This window comes from Etheostoma cragini, chromosome 17, assembly GCF_013103735.1.
Source record: "Etheostoma cragini isolate CJK2018 chromosome 17, CSU_Ecrag_1.0, whole genome shotgun sequence".
Classification (NCBI taxonomy): Eukaryota; Metazoa; Chordata; class Actinopteri; order Perciformes; family Percidae; genus Etheostoma; species Etheostoma cragini.
The window spans coordinates 14,236,819-14,255,172 of record NC_048423.1 but is presented as its reverse complement, the minus strand read 5'-3'; the positions used below and the strand labels follow the sequence as shown (position 1 = coordinate 14,255,172).

General features: G+C 42.3%; 2 protein-coding genes across 3 annotated transcripts in view; both read right to left on the bottom strand.

Annotated features, from left to right (window-relative positions):
* Positions 1-297: 297 nt before the first annotated feature.
* Positions 298-3,466, bottom strand: gpr75 (G protein-coupled receptor 75). Its single transcript, XM_034897383.1, has 2 exons — positions 2,901-3,466; positions 298-2,574 (listed from the first exon to the last, which is right to left on the bottom strand). Exon 2 carries the CDS (start codon positions 2,446-2,448, stop codon positions 814-816), a length of 1,635 nt encoding a protein of 544 aa, XP_034753274.1. The 5' UTR covers positions 2,449-2,574; positions 2,901-3,466; the 3' UTR covers positions 298-813.
* Positions 3,467-3,880: 414 nt separating this feature from the next.
* The window catches only part of psme4a (proteasome activator subunit 4a), a 29,183-nt gene continuing 14,709 nt past the window's right edge, over positions 3,881-18,354 (bottom strand). For both annotated transcript variants that reach the window (XM_034897382.1, XM_034897381.1), the window contains 29 exons: positions 17,932-18,089; positions 17,679-17,774; positions 17,232-17,287; positions 17,059-17,115; positions 16,856-16,911; positions 16,344-16,442; positions 16,093-16,155; positions 15,892-15,987; positions 15,577-15,708; positions 15,260-15,469; positions 14,470-14,606; positions 14,192-14,242; positions 13,983-14,112; positions 13,786-13,867; positions 13,534-13,690; positions 12,147-12,216; positions 11,923-12,048; positions 11,677-11,829; positions 11,430-11,534; positions 11,226-11,317; positions 11,013-11,144; positions 10,683-10,891; positions 9,670-9,755; positions 9,393-9,521; positions 8,776-8,931; positions 6,879-7,041; positions 6,656-6,789; positions 5,179-5,319; positions 3,881-4,988 (listed from right to left, as the gene is read on the bottom strand). In XM_034897382.1, the coding sequence (XP_034753273.1) occupies positions 5,185-5,319; positions 6,656-6,789; positions 6,879-7,041; positions 8,776-8,931; positions 9,393-9,521; positions 9,670-9,755; positions 10,683-10,891; positions 11,013-11,144; positions 11,226-11,317; positions 11,430-11,534; positions 11,677-11,829; positions 11,923-12,048; positions 12,147-12,216; positions 13,534-13,690; positions 13,786-13,867; positions 13,983-14,112; positions 14,192-14,242; positions 14,470-14,606; positions 15,260-15,469; positions 15,577-15,708; positions 15,892-15,987; positions 16,093-16,155; positions 16,344-16,442; positions 16,856-16,911; positions 17,059-17,115; positions 17,232-17,287; positions 17,679-17,774; positions 17,932-18,089 (3,270 nt within the window). In that variant the 3' untranslated portion in view covers positions 3,881-4,988; positions 5,179-5,184. The remainder of the gene's footprint in view (positions 4,989-5,178; positions 5,320-6,655; positions 6,790-6,878; positions 7,042-8,775; positions 8,932-9,392; positions 9,522-9,669; positions 9,756-10,682; positions 10,892-11,012; positions 11,145-11,225; positions 11,318-11,429; positions 11,535-11,676; positions 11,830-11,922; positions 12,049-12,146; positions 12,217-13,533; positions 13,691-13,785; positions 13,868-13,982; positions 14,113-14,191; positions 14,243-14,469; positions 14,607-15,259; positions 15,470-15,576; positions 15,709-15,891; positions 15,988-16,092; positions 16,156-16,343; positions 16,443-16,855; positions 16,912-17,058; positions 17,116-17,231; positions 17,288-17,678; positions 17,775-17,931; positions 18,090-18,354) is intronic.

Genomic DNA, 18,354 nt, shown 5'->3' with positions numbered 1-18,354 from the left:
TAAAAAATATGAAAGATTATATTTTGCAGAACCCAAGGTGACATCTTCACGTCTTTTGTCTGACCGACAGTAAAACCCAAAGATATTAAGTTTGCTATATTATATGACAAAGAAAAGCATCAAATTATCACATTTGAAAAGTTGGAACCAGAAAAATGGCAGAAACAATTCAATCATTTATCAAAATAGTTGCCAATTCCTTTTCTGTCAATGAAAAGTGAAAGCACAGATCCACTGCACTTGCCAAACATTTATTGTGTTAAAAAGTGTATTAGGTTCACAAATACATTTCTCTTAAGAAGCAAAAGTTCATCAAAGTGCAACCACATGCCGTCGCCAGCCATGTGTGGGCCTGTGCAGGGTTTCATAGCAGCCTGACACTACAGCAGCTTCAGCCAGAGAGAAAACAGCTGTGGTCCAGCAACTGCAGTCTTTGGCTGCGATGAAAGCCTATCGAGTATCAAGTTATAATGGCACATGCGTCCACACAACACAGGGGCACATTTGTGGGAAAATGAAGTCTCTGTAAAAGAAAAAAGTAAGTTAATTTAATAACAATCAATACATTTTTGGAACATACACTTCAATACAAATCTATTGCTTGTTTTCAGTTTCATGGTAAGGCTTATATGATACTGATTCCTTTAATTTTTCCACCCAAGAAACATTTATTTTCACTGTAGAAGAGAACAAAAGGTAAATACAGATTCCAAATACGTAAAATTGGCTGTTTTCATGTTCCCCTTTTTGATTCAAATTTGATTTAAATCCATGGTAAGATTGTGCCAAACTTTCAGTTTAGCAGCTTTTTAATTAGACCGAGGGAATGGGAATCTGGTGCACTGAGGTGCTTTCAAAGTCTTGCAGTGCTTCTTGGTGAGGGTGGTAGTGCATGGCTACATAAGACTTGGCAAAGGCGAATGTCTGAGAGCTGACAGGTTGCAGGCTGGTGGGGGAGCTGGGCCCCGCAGAGGGACTGCTGTTGTATATGCTGTAGTAGGGCTCAATGCGGGTGTTGATGGGTGTGGAGGTGCTGGGGGGGCGAGGTTTGCGCACACCTGTGGCCCTTGGACTACCAGCACAATCCCTGGAGTGACTGGGCCCGCAAGCCTGGTCCACCAGCCTCCTCTGTGGCTTAGGTGACAGCACATAGGCTGAGTTTGTCTCATGATGGGAGGATTTATTGCGATTGACTTCCAAGTTCCCCTTCCCCATCGCATGCAGTCGAGTCTTTTGCTGGCAACAAAGAAAACCCAGTGCCGCCCACTGCATGCAGCATAGCACACGGCGGCGGAGGCCTGCACTGTTGCGTGAGTACACAAAGGGATTGATGCCTGACTTGAGAAAAATAAGCACAAAGCCACACAGTTCAAACTGGTAATGTGCAAAGTTACTCTCTGGTGACAAAACATCCTGTGCCAGTGAAACTCCCATTGGCAAGCAGCAAAGCAGGACAGAGAACACTATAACTACACAGGTGACAACTGCTTTAGAGTCTTTGGCTGTGGCCAGGTTGACTGTAGACACCAGCTGACAGCAGGTGGCTCCTTGGGCAGCCCCCGGAACCAGGGGCTGGCTGGTCTTGTTGACATAAGAGTGTTTCTGAACGTTCTGCAGTTTATTGTAAGTCTGGTTGCGGTACAGAGAGGGGCCTTGAACAGCACACTGCATGCTCTCAAAGCCTGCTGCAATGAGAGGAGGTGGGGGTGGAGGGCATGTGGCATCTACAGTGATGACGGGACATTTCCTCACTTGTGAATTCTTCCTCAGTGTCTGAGCAATCATCAGATAGGACACTGAAACCACAGCTACACAAAAGGCAAAGTCTGCCAGGTAGACATACAACACAACCCTGGCCTGTCCACCTCCAAGGCCAAAGTGGGGCAAGCAGGGTCCATCTCTACGTGGGTAAGCTCGCATGGTAAGGAGGGCAGCCATGGTGAAACTGGATGTCCACAGCAGGGCAGTGAGGGCCAGCGTGCAGGGAAAGGAGGCAGTGCGGTTGGGCTGCTGACCCAAAACCATGCGAAGTCTGTGCAAAGCAATGACAGCTACCGTCTCAAGGGACATGATGATGAAGCCTGAGCTGGTCAAGTGGAAGGCGAAGCAGAAACTCTTTGACACGCCATCCCCTCCACCTGCATCCAGGAAGAGCACCAGTGCAAACATGGGAGCAGTCACACAGCAAATGAACAGGTCACAGAAGGAAAGGTTGAGGATCATGAAGTCAAAGTTGGTGCGGAACTTGCGAAACATTGGGTCAAAAAAGGACAGGAACACCACAAGATTGCCATAAGAGCCCAGGAAGAAGATGAAGATGAGGAGGAGAGAGCAAAAGGTTAAGGTAGCATTGTGGATCACGGCCCAACCTGACGTGCCCACGGTGCCGTTGAAGTTCTGTTGTCTTGGCATACCCACTAGGTCTGATGGTGTAACAGTGGTGTTCATTGTATTATTAAAAATGTAATAAGGATCCCACAGTTTTCAATTTCAGCATTCCTCTATACGAAAGGAGAAGACTACATGACGATCACAGTATGTTGCTTGCGCCATTGCTGCCACCTTGGTAGAGTGCTGCAAAGGATACAAAGACATATATTAGCTATTGTACTGTGCAGTAGATCACATTTAATATGAAAGAGAGAAATGTATAGTTAACTAAGAACTAAATGTAAATAGGTGCATTTTTGATAAGACGTTGTGATGCCCTACATGTTAAACACAATATAGGCTATATAGCATATATGCACCACTGCATTTGGCCAATTATACCTTACTCCCCCCCAACACAAACACAGCGTCTGCTGAAATCCGGAGAAAACGTAACATCACTGATTCCTTATGTATCTCAAGCATTTAAATGGCTTGGAAAATCTATACGACGAGAAAATATAACTTACCATCCGTAACCGATTGTGCTTCCATCACCATTTGATAAAGCGCATCTTGATTTTAAAGCTAAATCAAGTAAGTGAACGCACCGCGGCTATGGAAAAAAAACAACGTAATTTCAACAGCAAAATTACCTAAAACAGAGCAGTCCATTGACGTAAAATCCGTTTTCTTACATGTCTGTATTAATGTTTAACGCGTAGAGCGCGATTAAATGATAGCATATTCGTTTTCTTGGCGATGTATCCATTCCTACGTAGCTAGCTAAGTTTTAACGTACAGGAACGACGGCCAGTGGACGTGCACTGAAAAATGAGTATGAAGTCACAGCCTACGTATCTGGGCATGATGAGCATAACCACTGCATTCAAGTAGTCCATCTGTAAAAACTCACCTCACTTCTCCCCAGTTAGAATAATTTAACAATGAGAAATGCCGTTTATCCAGCTTTACTATAAGATGTGACATAAACCGTTTATCCAAAAGATTTTTCTTTTCTTCACCATGGCAACATACTGTAGCTTTGATGACAAATTGTGGCCCCGTAGTATTTAAAATTGGATAAATAAGTCAAGTTTACGATACATTTGCAATATAAAACAAATTTACAAATATTTTAGCCCTCCCCCGCTTTTCATTGTCGTCCTTGGGAACAGCAGCTCAACCATAGATATGAGCTCAACAACCTCGTTGCTAGGCGACACACAGTGATGATTCTCCATACGCTCTCAGCAGGTTTCTATTCTGTTACTGACATTATTTGTAAAAACAAACCTCCACATTGTAGTCACATTGTTTCAGGTAGATTAGGTCAAATTACACGTGAGACATAGTTTTAAGTTTAAAATGTGAAAGGAATGTTTTTATTATAATCATTACTTTCAAAAACATCTGGAAAAAAGATAAAAATATGTATTTGAAGTTGCTCTATTAACTACATACAACTACTGTGAGACAACTTCAATTCAAAAAACAAACATTACATGAGGATTTTGTTACAAACGATTTATTGACATCTCATTCAATAAGCAAACAGTACATCTAAAAAAAAAAAAAAAAAAAAAAAAAAGAAATCACTGCAGTTTTGGCACTACACTATACACAAGTGAGGTACTAAATGCTTCAATGCTTGGACAGATTTCAAGTCATCAGGGGAAAGCAAAACAAAATCATTTCATTTCATCTCAGTGGGATTTAGAAAAAGTTGAATGGTACCAGGGATAAGAGGGAAGAGATCACAATTATCGACAGGTGGTTTGGTTATTTTCTTGCACCGAAACACATGAAATGTAATCAAACGGTTCTCAGGTCCTCACAGCAAACACATCACACAGCACAGCAGTGGGGAGCGCCTGCCCCCTCTCTTTCTTTCTTTGCAAGAGTGGACGACAATTATTAGGCTCCATTGCTAAAAGCTCAACCATCTATAACTCAGAAATACCTTCTATGAAAAAATTAAAACTTAGCACTTCAAAAAAGTAAAATAAATAAATAAATATGTTGTGCATATCTGCTATACCATGATTTACACATGCATGATGCATATAATCATATATAGATCAAACAGCTCCACACAAAAATGTGTGTGGCAGATTTAAGTACAATCTAAAGCCAGCTTGTTCAATCGTCAGTTCTCTGTGGCTTGTAACAAACACTTCACTATTGGGAGATAGTAAAGAGTATGTCCTACACTTAACATTGGGTTGGCTAAGAGTGTACACTTGGGATAGAATCCTGAGAAATGTGTGGGACAGTGGCAGATGTCTTCAAGCATCCCATAAACGCACACACGCATACACCCGTGCACATGCACTAAAAACAAAACCAAGAAAGAAGAAGAAATCAAACTGTACAGTCATGTTACAAACTGCAGGTCATTCATTCCTGCTATGATTGATCCTTAAATATTAAGTATAGTAGAAATGTAAATGAGCTAAATACATGAATACACAACTTTTCAATTCTTCTGTATGCCACAACTCTGTTGCCTTTGTGTGCCACTCTTCTTCCAGGGTGATGCGGTGTCTTTCGTCTGTCAAGAACTGGAGCCTCCTCCCCAATGCAGGCTGGTATCTGTAGTCTGGTGTTGTCCCAAACTGATACAAGTGAATCAAAAACATATCTGACAGTAAAACGGAGGCTCAAGGAGTTTTCTCTTATCCTTATAAAATGATCCTGTAAGCAGCTTTGTTTGACCGTATTCAGTAATGAATAATAAAATAGTTAAAGCACCTTTTAATATAATTTATGTTTCATAGAAAACAGCGTGGAGTTAAAATGTTTTACCAGGTATTAGGCATAGTAACAGGGGGAGACCAGCAAGTCAGTCAGGACCAGCAGCTGGTCATCTGTGAACTGCTGCTTATGTTGCTGCCAGTTGTCGTGGTGAGTCCGTCGGAAGTTTGACAGAGTTTTCTTCACAGTCATCTGGAAGGCCACAAATAAAAATTATTTATATTTCTTATTCAGAGAATACAGATATTACATTGAGTTCAAAATAATAGCTGTCCAACTTCACTAACCTTATAAATCAGATTTTTTGGTAGAATTAATATTTCTACATGGCAAATAAATAAATAGTAATTGTTGTAGAGTCATAGACAACCAACAGAAAATCATGACATCTATGCTGCTCATTCTGTGTAATTGAATCTGTAATTGAAAGGGGCATGTTCAAAAACATGTGTGTAACTAGTGAGGTGATAGATTCTGTGAAGAAACAGATGTCAATTACGGCCCATATTAAAGGAAGGAAGGAAGCAAATGTTGTCCATGCTGGTTATAGTGCATTTCACATTGAAATTCTTAGCAAAATGGGTCGTTCCAGACATTTTTCTGAGGAACAGCAGACGTTGATTAAAAAGCTGATTGGAGAGGGGAAAACATGTAAAGAAGTACAGAAAAAGATAAGCTGCTCAGACAAAACGATTTCAAATGCCTTGAAATGGCATCCAAAGCCTGAACGATGTGGGAAAAAACGGTCAACTACCATTAAAACGGATCGGTGAATAGCCAAAATGGCAAAGTCTCAACCAATGATCAGCTCCAGGAAAATTAAAGGAGACAAAGTTACCTGTGAGTACTGTTATGATCAAAAGAGGGCTATGTGAAGCAAAGCTATCAGCTGGAAGCCCTTAACAAGCCCCATTGCTAAAAAAAGAGACATATACTGAATAGGTTGAAATTTGCCAAAGAACACACTGACTGGCCAAAGGAGAAATGGCGCAACATTCTATGGACTGATGAGAGCAAAATAGTTCTTTTTGGGTCTAGGGGCCGCAGACAGTATGTCCAACGACCCCCATGTACTGAATCCAAGCCACAGTACACTGTGAATACTGTAAAGCATGGTGCAAAAATCCTTTTATGGGGATGGGGATGTTTCTCATACTGTGGTGCTGGGCCCATTTATCGAATAGCAGGGATAATGGATCAGTTTCAGTACATCAAAATACTTGAAGAGGTCATCTTGCCTTATGCTGAAAAGGAAGTGCCTTTGAAATACGTCTTTCAACAAGACAATGACCCAAAAAACACCAGTAAGCGAGCAAAGTCTTTTGATTTTGAGCGTTATTCACTTTTTTAAACACACTGCTATTATTCTAAACACAACAAAAATATACAATTACAACACTTGAGAACCTGTGCAGTGACACACACACACAGGTTTTGTCGACAACAAGAGGCAATTGGGGGGAAAATGAGGTTTGAAAAATGATCCCACTGCAACAGAATAAAGTCCTAAGTAAGTGATTACACATACTTCAATAGGTTGTGTGTCATTGAGGTGAGCACTCAGGTCCATCAACAGCTGAGGCATCCAGGTGGGCACATCATATGGGCTGGAGAGAATACAAGCACTCAACCCAAGAACTCCTGCATGGCGCCGCACCAGGTCTACAAAAACACAACAGGAGGGATTCCATTAAAATGAGAGAGAAAAGAATGAGTATATCATCGTATATTCTGGCTGGTAAGCTCCTTACCAGCAGATGGTATAGTGTCCACTGTAGAACCAAGCTCCCTTTTCCTTTTCTTAGGCAAGGAAGTCTTGCACATAGCCTCAAAATTTGCCTGCATGGGGGCGTCCATGGAAAGGAAATTGCACTGAAGGAAGCCGCTGAGTGTAGTTGCGGCCATTTCTCGTACCTAGAAAACAGCCGCAGAAAGAGGGGATGGGAAGGTTGAAGTTCAAAGGTACAGGAACTTTTTTAATACTACCTCAGTCGAGGTAAGTGGGCTGAGGCGTTACCAAAAGGTGACGTGAAAACCTGCAGACTACTGATTAGTAAGATGAGAATCGAGCCAATTGTCTGTTAATTGGACACTTCAAATGTAAAGTGCCACTCACTGGCACATTAGAAAGTAGCATTTAGACTGATTTATACACTAAAAGAGAACCCGGTTGTTATTGAGTCATCCTCCGTGTGTGAATCATACGGATTTATAGGCTGTGTCAGAATAAACTGGCATATAACCACTCAACCAGAGAAATGCGTAACCACATTCAGCACAGGCGTGTGGACGTTAGGAGAGCAGGCTGCTGTAACTTCATGGGTCCTATCTTGTACCCGGCGCAGCACGGCGCAAAGCCTGACGCAAGTGTCTTTGCTATTTTAAGACCGACACGGATGTTAATTTCCCGTCCCCCGCCCACATAGCAAATGCACCTGCGCCCATCTTTGCACCCATGGGCGTGCAGGTCTTACAGGGAGGTCAGGTGAATTCTTGGCGTATTGCTATCTTGCGGCAGCAGAAAGTGACTGCGCCATTGACCAACAAAAACCTGGTCTTATATCAACAGAGCAGCATTTCCTTTAATGTTGACAGCGCATCAGTGAAATGCGCCTAGTCTTGTGCACAGCGCGCACACACACACACACACACACACAAAAGATTAAAAATAAAACTAAGGTGAAGATCGGCCATCATAACAGCAATGCGCCAAGGTACAAACACGCCTGCTTTTGATGACACACTGATTGGTTTATTGCATGTTAAGCCCAAAACACACCTATGTATTAATGAAGACACTAACTACAACCCTTTAAAAAGCATTCACCCGGCACACAGACCTTTTTTTCCGCCGTCAAAGTAGCAAAAGTGGATTTGGACACGGACTATACGCACCTGCAATTCGCGCCCTGTGCTTAGATCGTTAAAATAGGGCCCATTTACATTACAGCCTTCCTCTTCGGTGTACTTTTAAGTTATACTGTTTTTTTGTTTTGTCTAAATAATGGAATAGATTTTTTTTCCCTCTGAAGGGAAGGTTGATTCCTCATGAGTAAAACTTGGCGTTTTGTGTGATATAGGTCACTAAGTAATGTAATAAAGAAACGGGTCATTACATGCAAGAACTGTGTCTTGGCACCAGTGTTAGCTACTAAAATACATAAATAAAGCTGATCTTGATAAAATAAGAGCCATGCAAGTCATAAACCGCCATATACCGCCATATAGTCATAAACCAGGCTTAGGTTAGTTCAAGGGGACAAATAAAAATGGCTACTTCCATCCTTCCCCCAACATCTCCTTTGTCTTTACTCCATCCCTTTCCCTCTCATCCTCCTTCAATCTGAACATTATCGCCATAGCAACAGATTACTGCAGCCTGTGGTTTCCATAGCAACAGCTAGAGGACTGGAGGGTGGGGGAGAGAGAGTTGAGAGCCAGGAGGAGTGCTGAATCACTACACTGAAAGACAGTGAGACCGCCTGCTAGCATAAACAAGCATGCATTGACTGATAGCTTAGCGATTATATAATCAGACCGCCTTTATGTCTGTTCATTTTTCAACCGTCTTCTTGTGACGGTTATACCAGACTGGCAATGTTTTTATTGACTTTGATGTTAAGCAGTTGAATGAATGGTTGTTTTTACCTCGAGCTGCTCATCCTCCAGCAGTCGTATCACCAATGACCGGACGTCATTCACTGCTTTCTGGTCACTCATGAAGGTGAACAAGTTGTAAAAAACCATAATCTGGAGGTATGTGAGCACCGTGTAGCGAGCATGCCAGGAGCTGCTGCCAGCAATCTGCAGTACACAACAATAAACACATCAATGACATACTCTGGGCATTTTTTCCCCACATGAGGAACATACCATGTCCTGGATGAGTCTTTTTGCAATGGAGATACTTTTTGGAGAATACCACTCATTATCTATACAATATCAAATGGGTAACAGAAAAATCTGAATATGTGACCAGTTGTTTATTTCTCTTTATTTTCATGTTAAGCACGGTGCTCTTGCTGGTTCAGAAAGGTGCTGTTGTAACTATTGTCCTGGCCTAACATATTAGCTAACAGATAATCCCAAGAATGATCAGGAGGGCAGATTCTAAAATCGTCTCCAGTTGTCTTTCCCTTTGAACATTTTATCTTTTTGCGTATTAACCTTACAAGTTATATAATATGTGAGGGGCTGTGAACAGCCCAGTCATGTGAACTGCAGGTGAAAAGTGGAATAACTGCTACATCTCCCAGATGACTCACCTCCTGCAGGGCACGGAGGACCATGGGTATCTGTTCTGTGTAAAGGAGTCCCTGGGACATCAGAGACAGACAGGTCTTTGCATCCCTCTTCAGTTCATCGTAACTGTCATCATTCTCGACTGGAGCAATCTGGAACAGAGGACAGAGATAGGTTAATGGAAAGGTTGGCGTCATTTAAGTCCCTTTATGGTGTATACATTAAGTGTTGAAAAATTAAATTCGGTAGTGAAGTGGCTAGCAGATCGAAGCTATCAGAGTTAACGCGTGAGTGCTTTACCTTGAAGAGCAAGGGAAGCAACCGCAGTTGTTCTGGGACAGCAGTGGAGAAGGAGCGACCAGCACTTGCAATCAGCCACTTCAGCACTGCAGACATTTGAAGACAGACATTATGTTACAAAATTGAGGCTCTGCTTTAATTGTGGGTGTTTTGTGAAAAAGATTACTTTTTAGATTAAAATTAAAGTCCCATATTGTAAAAAGTGAGATGTCTTTTTTATTATAAAGCAGGTGCAATGTACTTTAAATACTGTAAGTGTGAAAGTATCAAAACTCTCAGTCCACAGAGAAATGAAACAGTGCCTTTATAGAGCTCTCATGACTATGAGGTGGTTGTGATGTCACAACCAACCATACTACTTAATATATTGCCTAGAATAGAAAACTGAAACTGAAAATATTTGACGCTCACAAAGCAGTAGAGCACTAAAAGAAGATAGCAGAGCGTTTTCAGATGCCAAGATCCTCTGTTCAAAATTAAATTAATAAATGGCAGTCATCAGGAACAGTGGAAGTTAAAGCAAGATCTGGAAGACCAAGAAAAATATCAGACAGAACAGCTCGCAGGATTGTGAGAAAAGCAAGTCAAAACCCACGTTTGACTGCACGATCCATCCAGAAAGACCTGGCAGACACTGGAGTTGTGGTACACCATTCCAGTTTAAAGAGATACTTGTATAAATATGGTCTTCATGGAAGAGTCATCAGAAGAAAACCTCTTTTAAGTCCTCACCACAGAAATTAGAGTTTGAAGTTTGCAAATGAACATATAGACAAGCCTGATGCATTGTGGAAACAAGTTCTGTGGACCGATGAGGTTAAAATAGAACTTTGAGCAAAGGTACGTTTGGAGAAGAAAATTCATGGTTGGTTAAATCAAAAGGTGTAGACTGAAGTTATTGCCATGGCCTTCACAATCTCCTGACCTCAACATAATTGAAAATCTATGGATAGACCTTAAAAGAGCAGAGTGTGGAAAGCGCTGTTACAATGCAATTGCAGTAATTCCCCAACCTGTTTTGAGGAGCTTGATGGCCTGCGTCCTCTCATCCTGCTCTCCCACCTCATTCTCTTCAACCACGTGGTTCTGGATCTCCTCATCACCCTCCATTAGAGGCTTAAGTTGCAACAGAATTCGCTCTGTGAAGTCCGAAATGCGCGGGGAGGTGGTAGGCTGAGTGTAGGGCAAGTTGACATCGATCATGAAGATGTACGTGAGCACACTGGAAGGATACAAATTTAGAGAGAATAAGATGAGACAGAAAGAGCACTAAGAAGAAAAAAAAAAAATGTAATGACAAAGAGTACATTCACGTTTACTATGGGGTGTAAAAAGGATCTCACCTGCCAATGCGTTCTCGTACATTTTTGTAGACCTGTGTTAGTTTGGGCTCCAGGTATTGCAGCAACCTGTGAAGGAGCTCTGGAACACGCCACTCCTGCTGAGCTAGACCTCCCTGCAGCACATAAAGACGACTGGAAAGGAAAAAGAAGCAAAATCATCAAAGTTTGTCAGTCACATCAACATCTGCTTCAGGCAGCAACCCTTCTACTCACCAAGCATCGACAAAGGAGCCCCCCTCTCCGTTGACTGGAGACTCCATTAGCATCTCAAACAGCCAGTGGAGTTTGCGTGGGTCTCTGCTCTCCTGTACGAAACAGAAATATCATATGTGCATCGTATGGAAGGAAGGATGAGTAACACAAGTTTGACAAATGTATGGATAAAGACATGATGGATATAAACAAGCAAGCACTTACACAGGCTGTGGCAATACAGGTTCCCCAGTCTGCATACGTTTCTATTGTGATGTTGGACAGGGCAGTACGGAGCAGTGGACACAACACCTCCCAAAGGTTCTCAACCTGTAAACGAGTGCATGTACTAATTTGTTTGTAAGACTTATGACAGGAGCATTTTTATTTATTTTTCACATGTACAAAATCAGATGACTTTCCAACGTGGAACATCTAGCCACCTTACTCAATGAGAGTTTCAATTCCGTACCTTTGAGTAGCTCCAGTGCTTGCAGCCTCTGATCAGTCCAGAGATGATCTCCGCAACACAGCGCTGCTTGCTCTCATGGGAGTCGGCCACAAGGCGCTCCATGTGTGGCCGCAGCAAGGGAACAAAGACGTCGCTGAAATTGCGGAACAATCCCTGAACATAGCAGAAAAGGTGAAGAAATTAATTTCTTCATTGACTGACTTATGTTGCTTTCTGCATCTAACAATACTCTCAGGGAAATCTCACCTTGAACAAACAGAATCTGCGAGGGCTAAACTTGTCCTTTCCCTTACGGTCCTCAAGAGAGAGGAACTCAATGAACTGGTTGATAAATACCGGGTCTGAGAAATGGTCAAAGATGATCTGTTCCCGCTGTTGGGAAGGGCATGGAACGTAATTTACAAGACAGTTACTTCTTTAATTGTAATTACTGAATGTGTTATGTTTCCTAGGGGGTGTGTATGACAAACCTCTGTCATTTCTTCTCTGGTCAGGTCCTGTTTGGGTTGCTCCTCCGGTGGTGCATACATCATCAGTTTTCTGGAGAACAGAAATGAGGTGATGGTACATAAAAACAAGATAAAAGATTTTGTCTGACAGATCCATCCATCCATCCATCCATCTTCATCCGCTTATCCGGTATCGGGTCGCGGGGGCAGCAGCTCCAGTAGGGGACCCCAAACTTCCCTTTCCCGAGCCACATCAACCAGCTCCGACTGGGGGATCCCGAGGCGTTCCCAGGCCAGGTTGGAGATATAATCTCGCCACCTAGTCCTGGGTCTTCCCCGAGGCTTCCTCCCACCTGGCGGTGCCTGGAACACCTCCCTAGGGAGGCGCCCAGGAGGCATCCTTACCAGATTCCCAAACCACCTCAACTGGCTCCTTTTGACGCAAAGGAGCAGCGGCTCTACTCCGAGCTCCTCTCGGAAGACTGAGCTTCTCACCCTATCTCTAAGGGAGACGCCAGCCACCCTCCTGAGGAAACCCATTTCGGCCGCTTGTACCCTGGATCTCGTTCTTTCGGTCATGACCCAGCCTTCATGACCATAGGTGAGGGTAGGAACGAAAATTACCCGGTAGATCGAGAGCTTTGCCTTCTGGCTCAGCTCTCTTTTCGTCACAACGGTGCGATAAACGGAATGTAATACCGCACCGGCTGCTCCGATTCTCCGACCCATCTCACGCTCCATGGTCCCCTCACTCGCGAACAAGACCCCAAGGTACTTAAACTCCTTCACTTGGGGTAAGGACTCACTCCCTACCCGAAGAAAGCACTCCAACTGCAACCCCTCCCCGCCTTGACTACGCCTCAATATCCTGTCCATAAATATTACAAACAGGATTCGTGACAAAGGGCAGCCCAGGCGGAGGCCAACCCTCACCTGGAACGAGTCCGACTTACTGCCGAGAACCCGGACACAGCTCTCGCTTTGGTCATACAGAGATTGGATGGCCCTGAGAAGGGACCCCCTCACCCCATATTCCCGCAGCACCTCCCACAATTTCTCCCGGGGGACCCGGTCATACGCCTTCTCCAGATCCACAAAACACATGTAGACTGGTTGGGCATACTCCCAGGCCCCCTCCAAGATCCTTGCGAGAGTAAAGATCTGATCCGTTGTTCCACGACCAGGACAGAATCCGCATTGTTCCTCTTCAATCCGAGGTCCGACTATTGGCCAAACCCTCCTTTCCAGCACCTTGGAGTAGACTTTACCAGGGAGGCTGGGAAGTGTGATACCCCTGTAATTGGCACACACCCTATACTCTTTTTTGTCTGACAGATAACAATACAAATAATTAAAATACCAAGACAGCAAAAGCTAAAGAAAAATGTTTAAGACATTAAATGAAAACCTTGGCCAGCAGTAGTATCCCCAGTGGGTCTTTTCCACAAACACACAGCTATCCCAGTCCTGCTGTGTGCGTGGCAGGCTGCTGCTGTTATACTGGAGCCACTGGTTGTCTAGGCGGTCCCCGGCTGCTACGACACCACTTAGCTCCTTCACTCCACCTATCAAAGATGAGTAAAGATTTTTGTTTTAGAAATACAAAAACTGAAATGTTCCTATAAATGAACACTAGACAAACAAAACTTATGGTGCTTACAGAGCTCAGATGGGCTGATAGGGACCTTCTTATGCGGCCTCTTGATTTGTTTCATTATTCCTGCAACAGCTGATATCGCCACCTAAAGGAGAAAATAAGAAATTTCAAACCAGGAAACAGGAGAGACTGGAGTGAAACTATATGCTGTAGAATCATAGCACTGCTACTGCATGTCTCATAATATGTGTAGGCCAAACCTTGCGGACATAGAGGGAGTCATGGTTGAGGCTTTTGACAAAGAATGTAACAGCAGGTGGGGGGAGCTCATGGTCATCTCTCAGAAGCAATGACAGGAAGCCAATGGCAATGTGTTCGAATTTCCAAGGCCTGGAATGTTAAACAAAGCAGGTGTTAGAGACTAATAGATAAATATAAACAGGATTTAATAAATATTAAATTAACCCACATGTTCCTATTGAGGAAGTCCAGCAGATCAGCAATGAGCTGTTTATATTTCCTAAAAAAAGGTAAAACAGTATTAGTATTTAAAAACTTTATGTAACCAAACTTACTCTTGTTCACATGAAAGTTGTATGCAGAGTATGCACAGAGATTTTAAGTGTTTTATTCTGTGGGGTTAGCCATTTTACATCAAAGTAGTTGCTCAAAGAGGAGGAGCCAAATTTTGGGAAAGGTATTTGGCTTGATGATGACTCTTTGTTCTTGTTCCTGATGTGAACTTACTCAACAGATTCAGAGTTCTTGAGCTCCTGCCTATTCAAACCTTCTGCTACTTCGTCCTCTGAAGGAACAGGCTCCTTGGGAACAGGATTTCCAGTAATCATAAGTTGTTTGGCCACAGCACAGCACTCCCCAGGGATCTAAAGGGATGAAAAAGATAAAACCTATAGCATCTGTCCAATTGTGGGAGGGAAATTAAACTGACACTGTAGGGAGACTGACACCAGATTGGCTTTTCCTTGCATATCTATGTTGGAGTGACTGAGAGCAGAAAGTAATATGGGTACACATTTTTATTTAGTAGCTAGCTTTGTTGTAGAAAAGTACTGAAATTGACTGTATATGTAAAATTGCTGAATCCCTGTTAAATGATTTGTTTAATAACTCCATAAAGGGGCTTTGCAACCTTTTACGTGATAGAAAGTTCAGAGACAGTCCAGTCATAACAATTAGAAGGCTATGGGGTGAGAGATGCTGTTTGGAAACTGGTTTTGACTAGATTTGCTTAGAGAAAAAGGCTAAACAGCTGAGAGGAACCATACAGGCCCCTCTTCATGACCTTGTTTTCTTTGTAGCTTTGCTGTTCGGGGCGGGAATTAATAAACTGACTTTATTCAGCTTTTGATGTGTGTAGTCCGTTTCCTGGTACCAGAAGTAATTTACTGACCGCAGAATGTTTCTTCATTTATCAAGTTTTTTAAGGACCAAATTCAATGTTGATTTAACTTTCCGTCAGTATTGAAAAGAAAATTCTGGCAGCGTCAAAAAGCTTCTCCTAAGTGAATTATCTTACAGAGAAGTCGATGCCAATGGTCTCATACTGGCGATGGATTTTGTCTGCGAGGTCATCAAAGAGCCGCACAATGGAGGGCTTCTCCAGAGACATGGCTGAGCTGAGGCCAGAGCGTACAATAGCAGGCCATGTCAGGGCGATGCAGTCCCAGTCATGCAAATTGGCCAGGCACACTCCACTGTGATTCCCCAGAAGACAGTACAAGGCACCCTGGAGATGTAATGTTATTGAGAAAATATGAAACTTGAATTGTTGCAAATGTAAAACTTTGGGACATTTATGTTGTAGAGCAGATGTGCCAAAGAGGACCGTCTTACTTTGAACTGCTGCTGTGTGACACTGCTGTTGTCTGGGTTGAGAAACTCTAGGACATGGGGGATCAGATCTCTGCAGCAGAAATTGTAGGTTGCCAATGCAGTGTACAACACATTTTGAGCTCTGCTGCGTACCTGGAAGGTGATAAAAAGTCTCATTTAGCCTATTATTCACTTAAGGTGTATTAAGAACACTAATCAAACGTATTTTTGATTTATGTAATAACTCCTCAGTGACACTTAACAAACCAGGAAGTGGATAAATGCCTTGATATAATGGAGATAATGCATTGCTGTAGAGTGTCCTGTGGAACTCACTTGACTATAGGTGCTTGCAGAAAGCCTCAACAGATCCCTCATCAGTTCCTGGTGAATACTCCTGTACTGACATCCTTCTACTGTCAGCTTTCGCAGCTGATAAAAAAAAGAGATATAGTTTAGAAATCAAGATTCAAATTCAGAAATGATTAAAAAAAATAACAACAGAGAAATTACCCAATGTTCCTATAAAGGACTTACCTCATGCTGGAGCATGACTCTGTCTATTAGCAGAGCTCTGATGTGCTGCTTTCTGCCGTGAAGCTGCAAGTTCAACGGAAAGGCATTATACACTCTACATTACCAGTCAGTATCAACAATTAGGGCTGCACGATATGAAGAAAATATGCGTTAACGTTGTTTAATATATTGCAATCATGATTTTACTTGGTATAAATGAACAGATATTAAAAGTCGTATTAAAGTAACAAAAGTTCAATAACATTTCTTACTCTGTTTTCCATTGATTTCTTAACGAGGTTGAAGCTCTTCCAGCGGGAGTCAAACTCATGTTTGTGAGAACCCTTGAAGTGCAAAAGGTCACTGATAATCTGAAAGGTATCACAAGACAAAAATGGTGGTTAGTGTTGGGAGATAGGAACAATACATCCGCTACTGGTTTTGAGATTGTGAGTGATTCAAGATGGAAAAATGAAATCAATCAAATAAATTCAGTGATAACCTTTGCCTACACAAAGTCTCACGCAGCATAGAATAACTTACACACAAACACTGCTTCAATTTGGCATTCTAAAATATACCACATGAGTGTATGTTTGGTTTGAAGGATGTGTAAACGAGGTATACAGCAGTTTAGTAGACACGAGCCAAATATATCAGCAAATGTTGGTAAGGGGGAGAATGCAACATGCAAATCAACTTGATAGCCTGAACCCTGAAGGAAGCATATAATTCAACATATTCAAATAAGTGTATAAATGCTATCATGTTTCTGCCAGCCTACCTTGATGATGGAGAAAAGAGACTTGGTGTCATCTTCAGAGTGCTCAAGGATGTAATCTGCAAGAAGAGGTAAATGAAATCAGATGGCAGGACAAAGACCTATACTGAGCTTGTCTGTTAAGTTAAATGTGACTACAACTTGGTTAGAGATGTGGCTTTAGAACAAAAAAAAGAGCACAAGCCTAAAAGAGAGTGAGCACTTACGTAGCAGCTGTCTCATCACTCTACAGGCAGCATCCCTGTAGTTCTCTCTGGAGTCATCTGCAGGCAAAGATAATATTACAGTGTCAAGTTATACTTCAACAACCCTATGATTAACAAGTACTGTGGGCAACAGCTTTATCATCCAACTGTTAATAAAAAAGTGATTTGTGTACCATACTCCACTCCTGTGTAGAGGTTGGTCTCATCTAGATTCACCATACTATGGACCCTGAGAGAAAAAGAAAGTTCAAAGCCAAGTTAACTACGTTCATTTTTAAATGGTGTCTAAATAACAAATTTTGTGAAATAAAAATGTGCTTTGAAACATCGGTCCAATATTAGGTTCATCATACAGTCATATTTATGTAACTCGTACATGGAGATTTCTCTGTTTTGTGCCAATCCAGTATGTATTTTTATGATGTATGTGCTTCTACTGATTTTACTTTTGTATCAGATATGAAATCTTCTAACTCCTTGGTCTCTCCCTCCAGAAGACCCCAACACATCTGCTAATTGTTTTCCTAAAGAAGACTTGAACTAACATTTGTTAACCAACAGTGTCTTTCTCAGGATTGCTTGGTCAGGACTGATTTTATTTTATGAATGCAACTGCTTACAGTTCAGGGATGGGCTCTCCTTTAAGCGGAGGCATCAGACTCCCAGCTCCAAGGAGGCAGTGCTGAATAATGGTCAGGCTTTGTAGGACGTCATCTCTGAAATACACAAAGTCAACACCTATCAACTGCATTGCAGCGCCAAAAAAAGAAAAAAAGAAAAGAAAAGTGGACTGAATCCAATGTGCATCTAGTGAGTAGAAATCCAAATCTAATTTCTGTAGGGAGCACAACAGTGCACACTTTTCCTCCATACCTGCTCATGTCCTGTTCCCCCTGTGCAAATCTCTGAAGGCGCTGAAGTTCAGGCTGGAGGATCAGGTCCAGTAAGTAAAAAGCAAAGGACGTCTCCTCAACACCGGGCACATGCCACCGGATATCCAAATTCCACAGGTCCCCAGGACGACCCCACTCCTGAGTGGGATAAAGACAATGAGAAAAGCTTATACTTTTTATACCTTAACTAGTTAGAAAACAATGTCAGGCTACATTAACACCACCTAATAAAAGTGAACCCATTTGCATTTTATGGTGGTTCCACTCAGATATCCACTATTTATGTGTAATTAGGGAAAGAAACACATTGAATTTGTTACTGCCTCATCTGGTTCACATGTGGAAATATACCAAGTAGGACTTGAATATTGCCAATGCAACTTAAATGTCAACACACAAACTT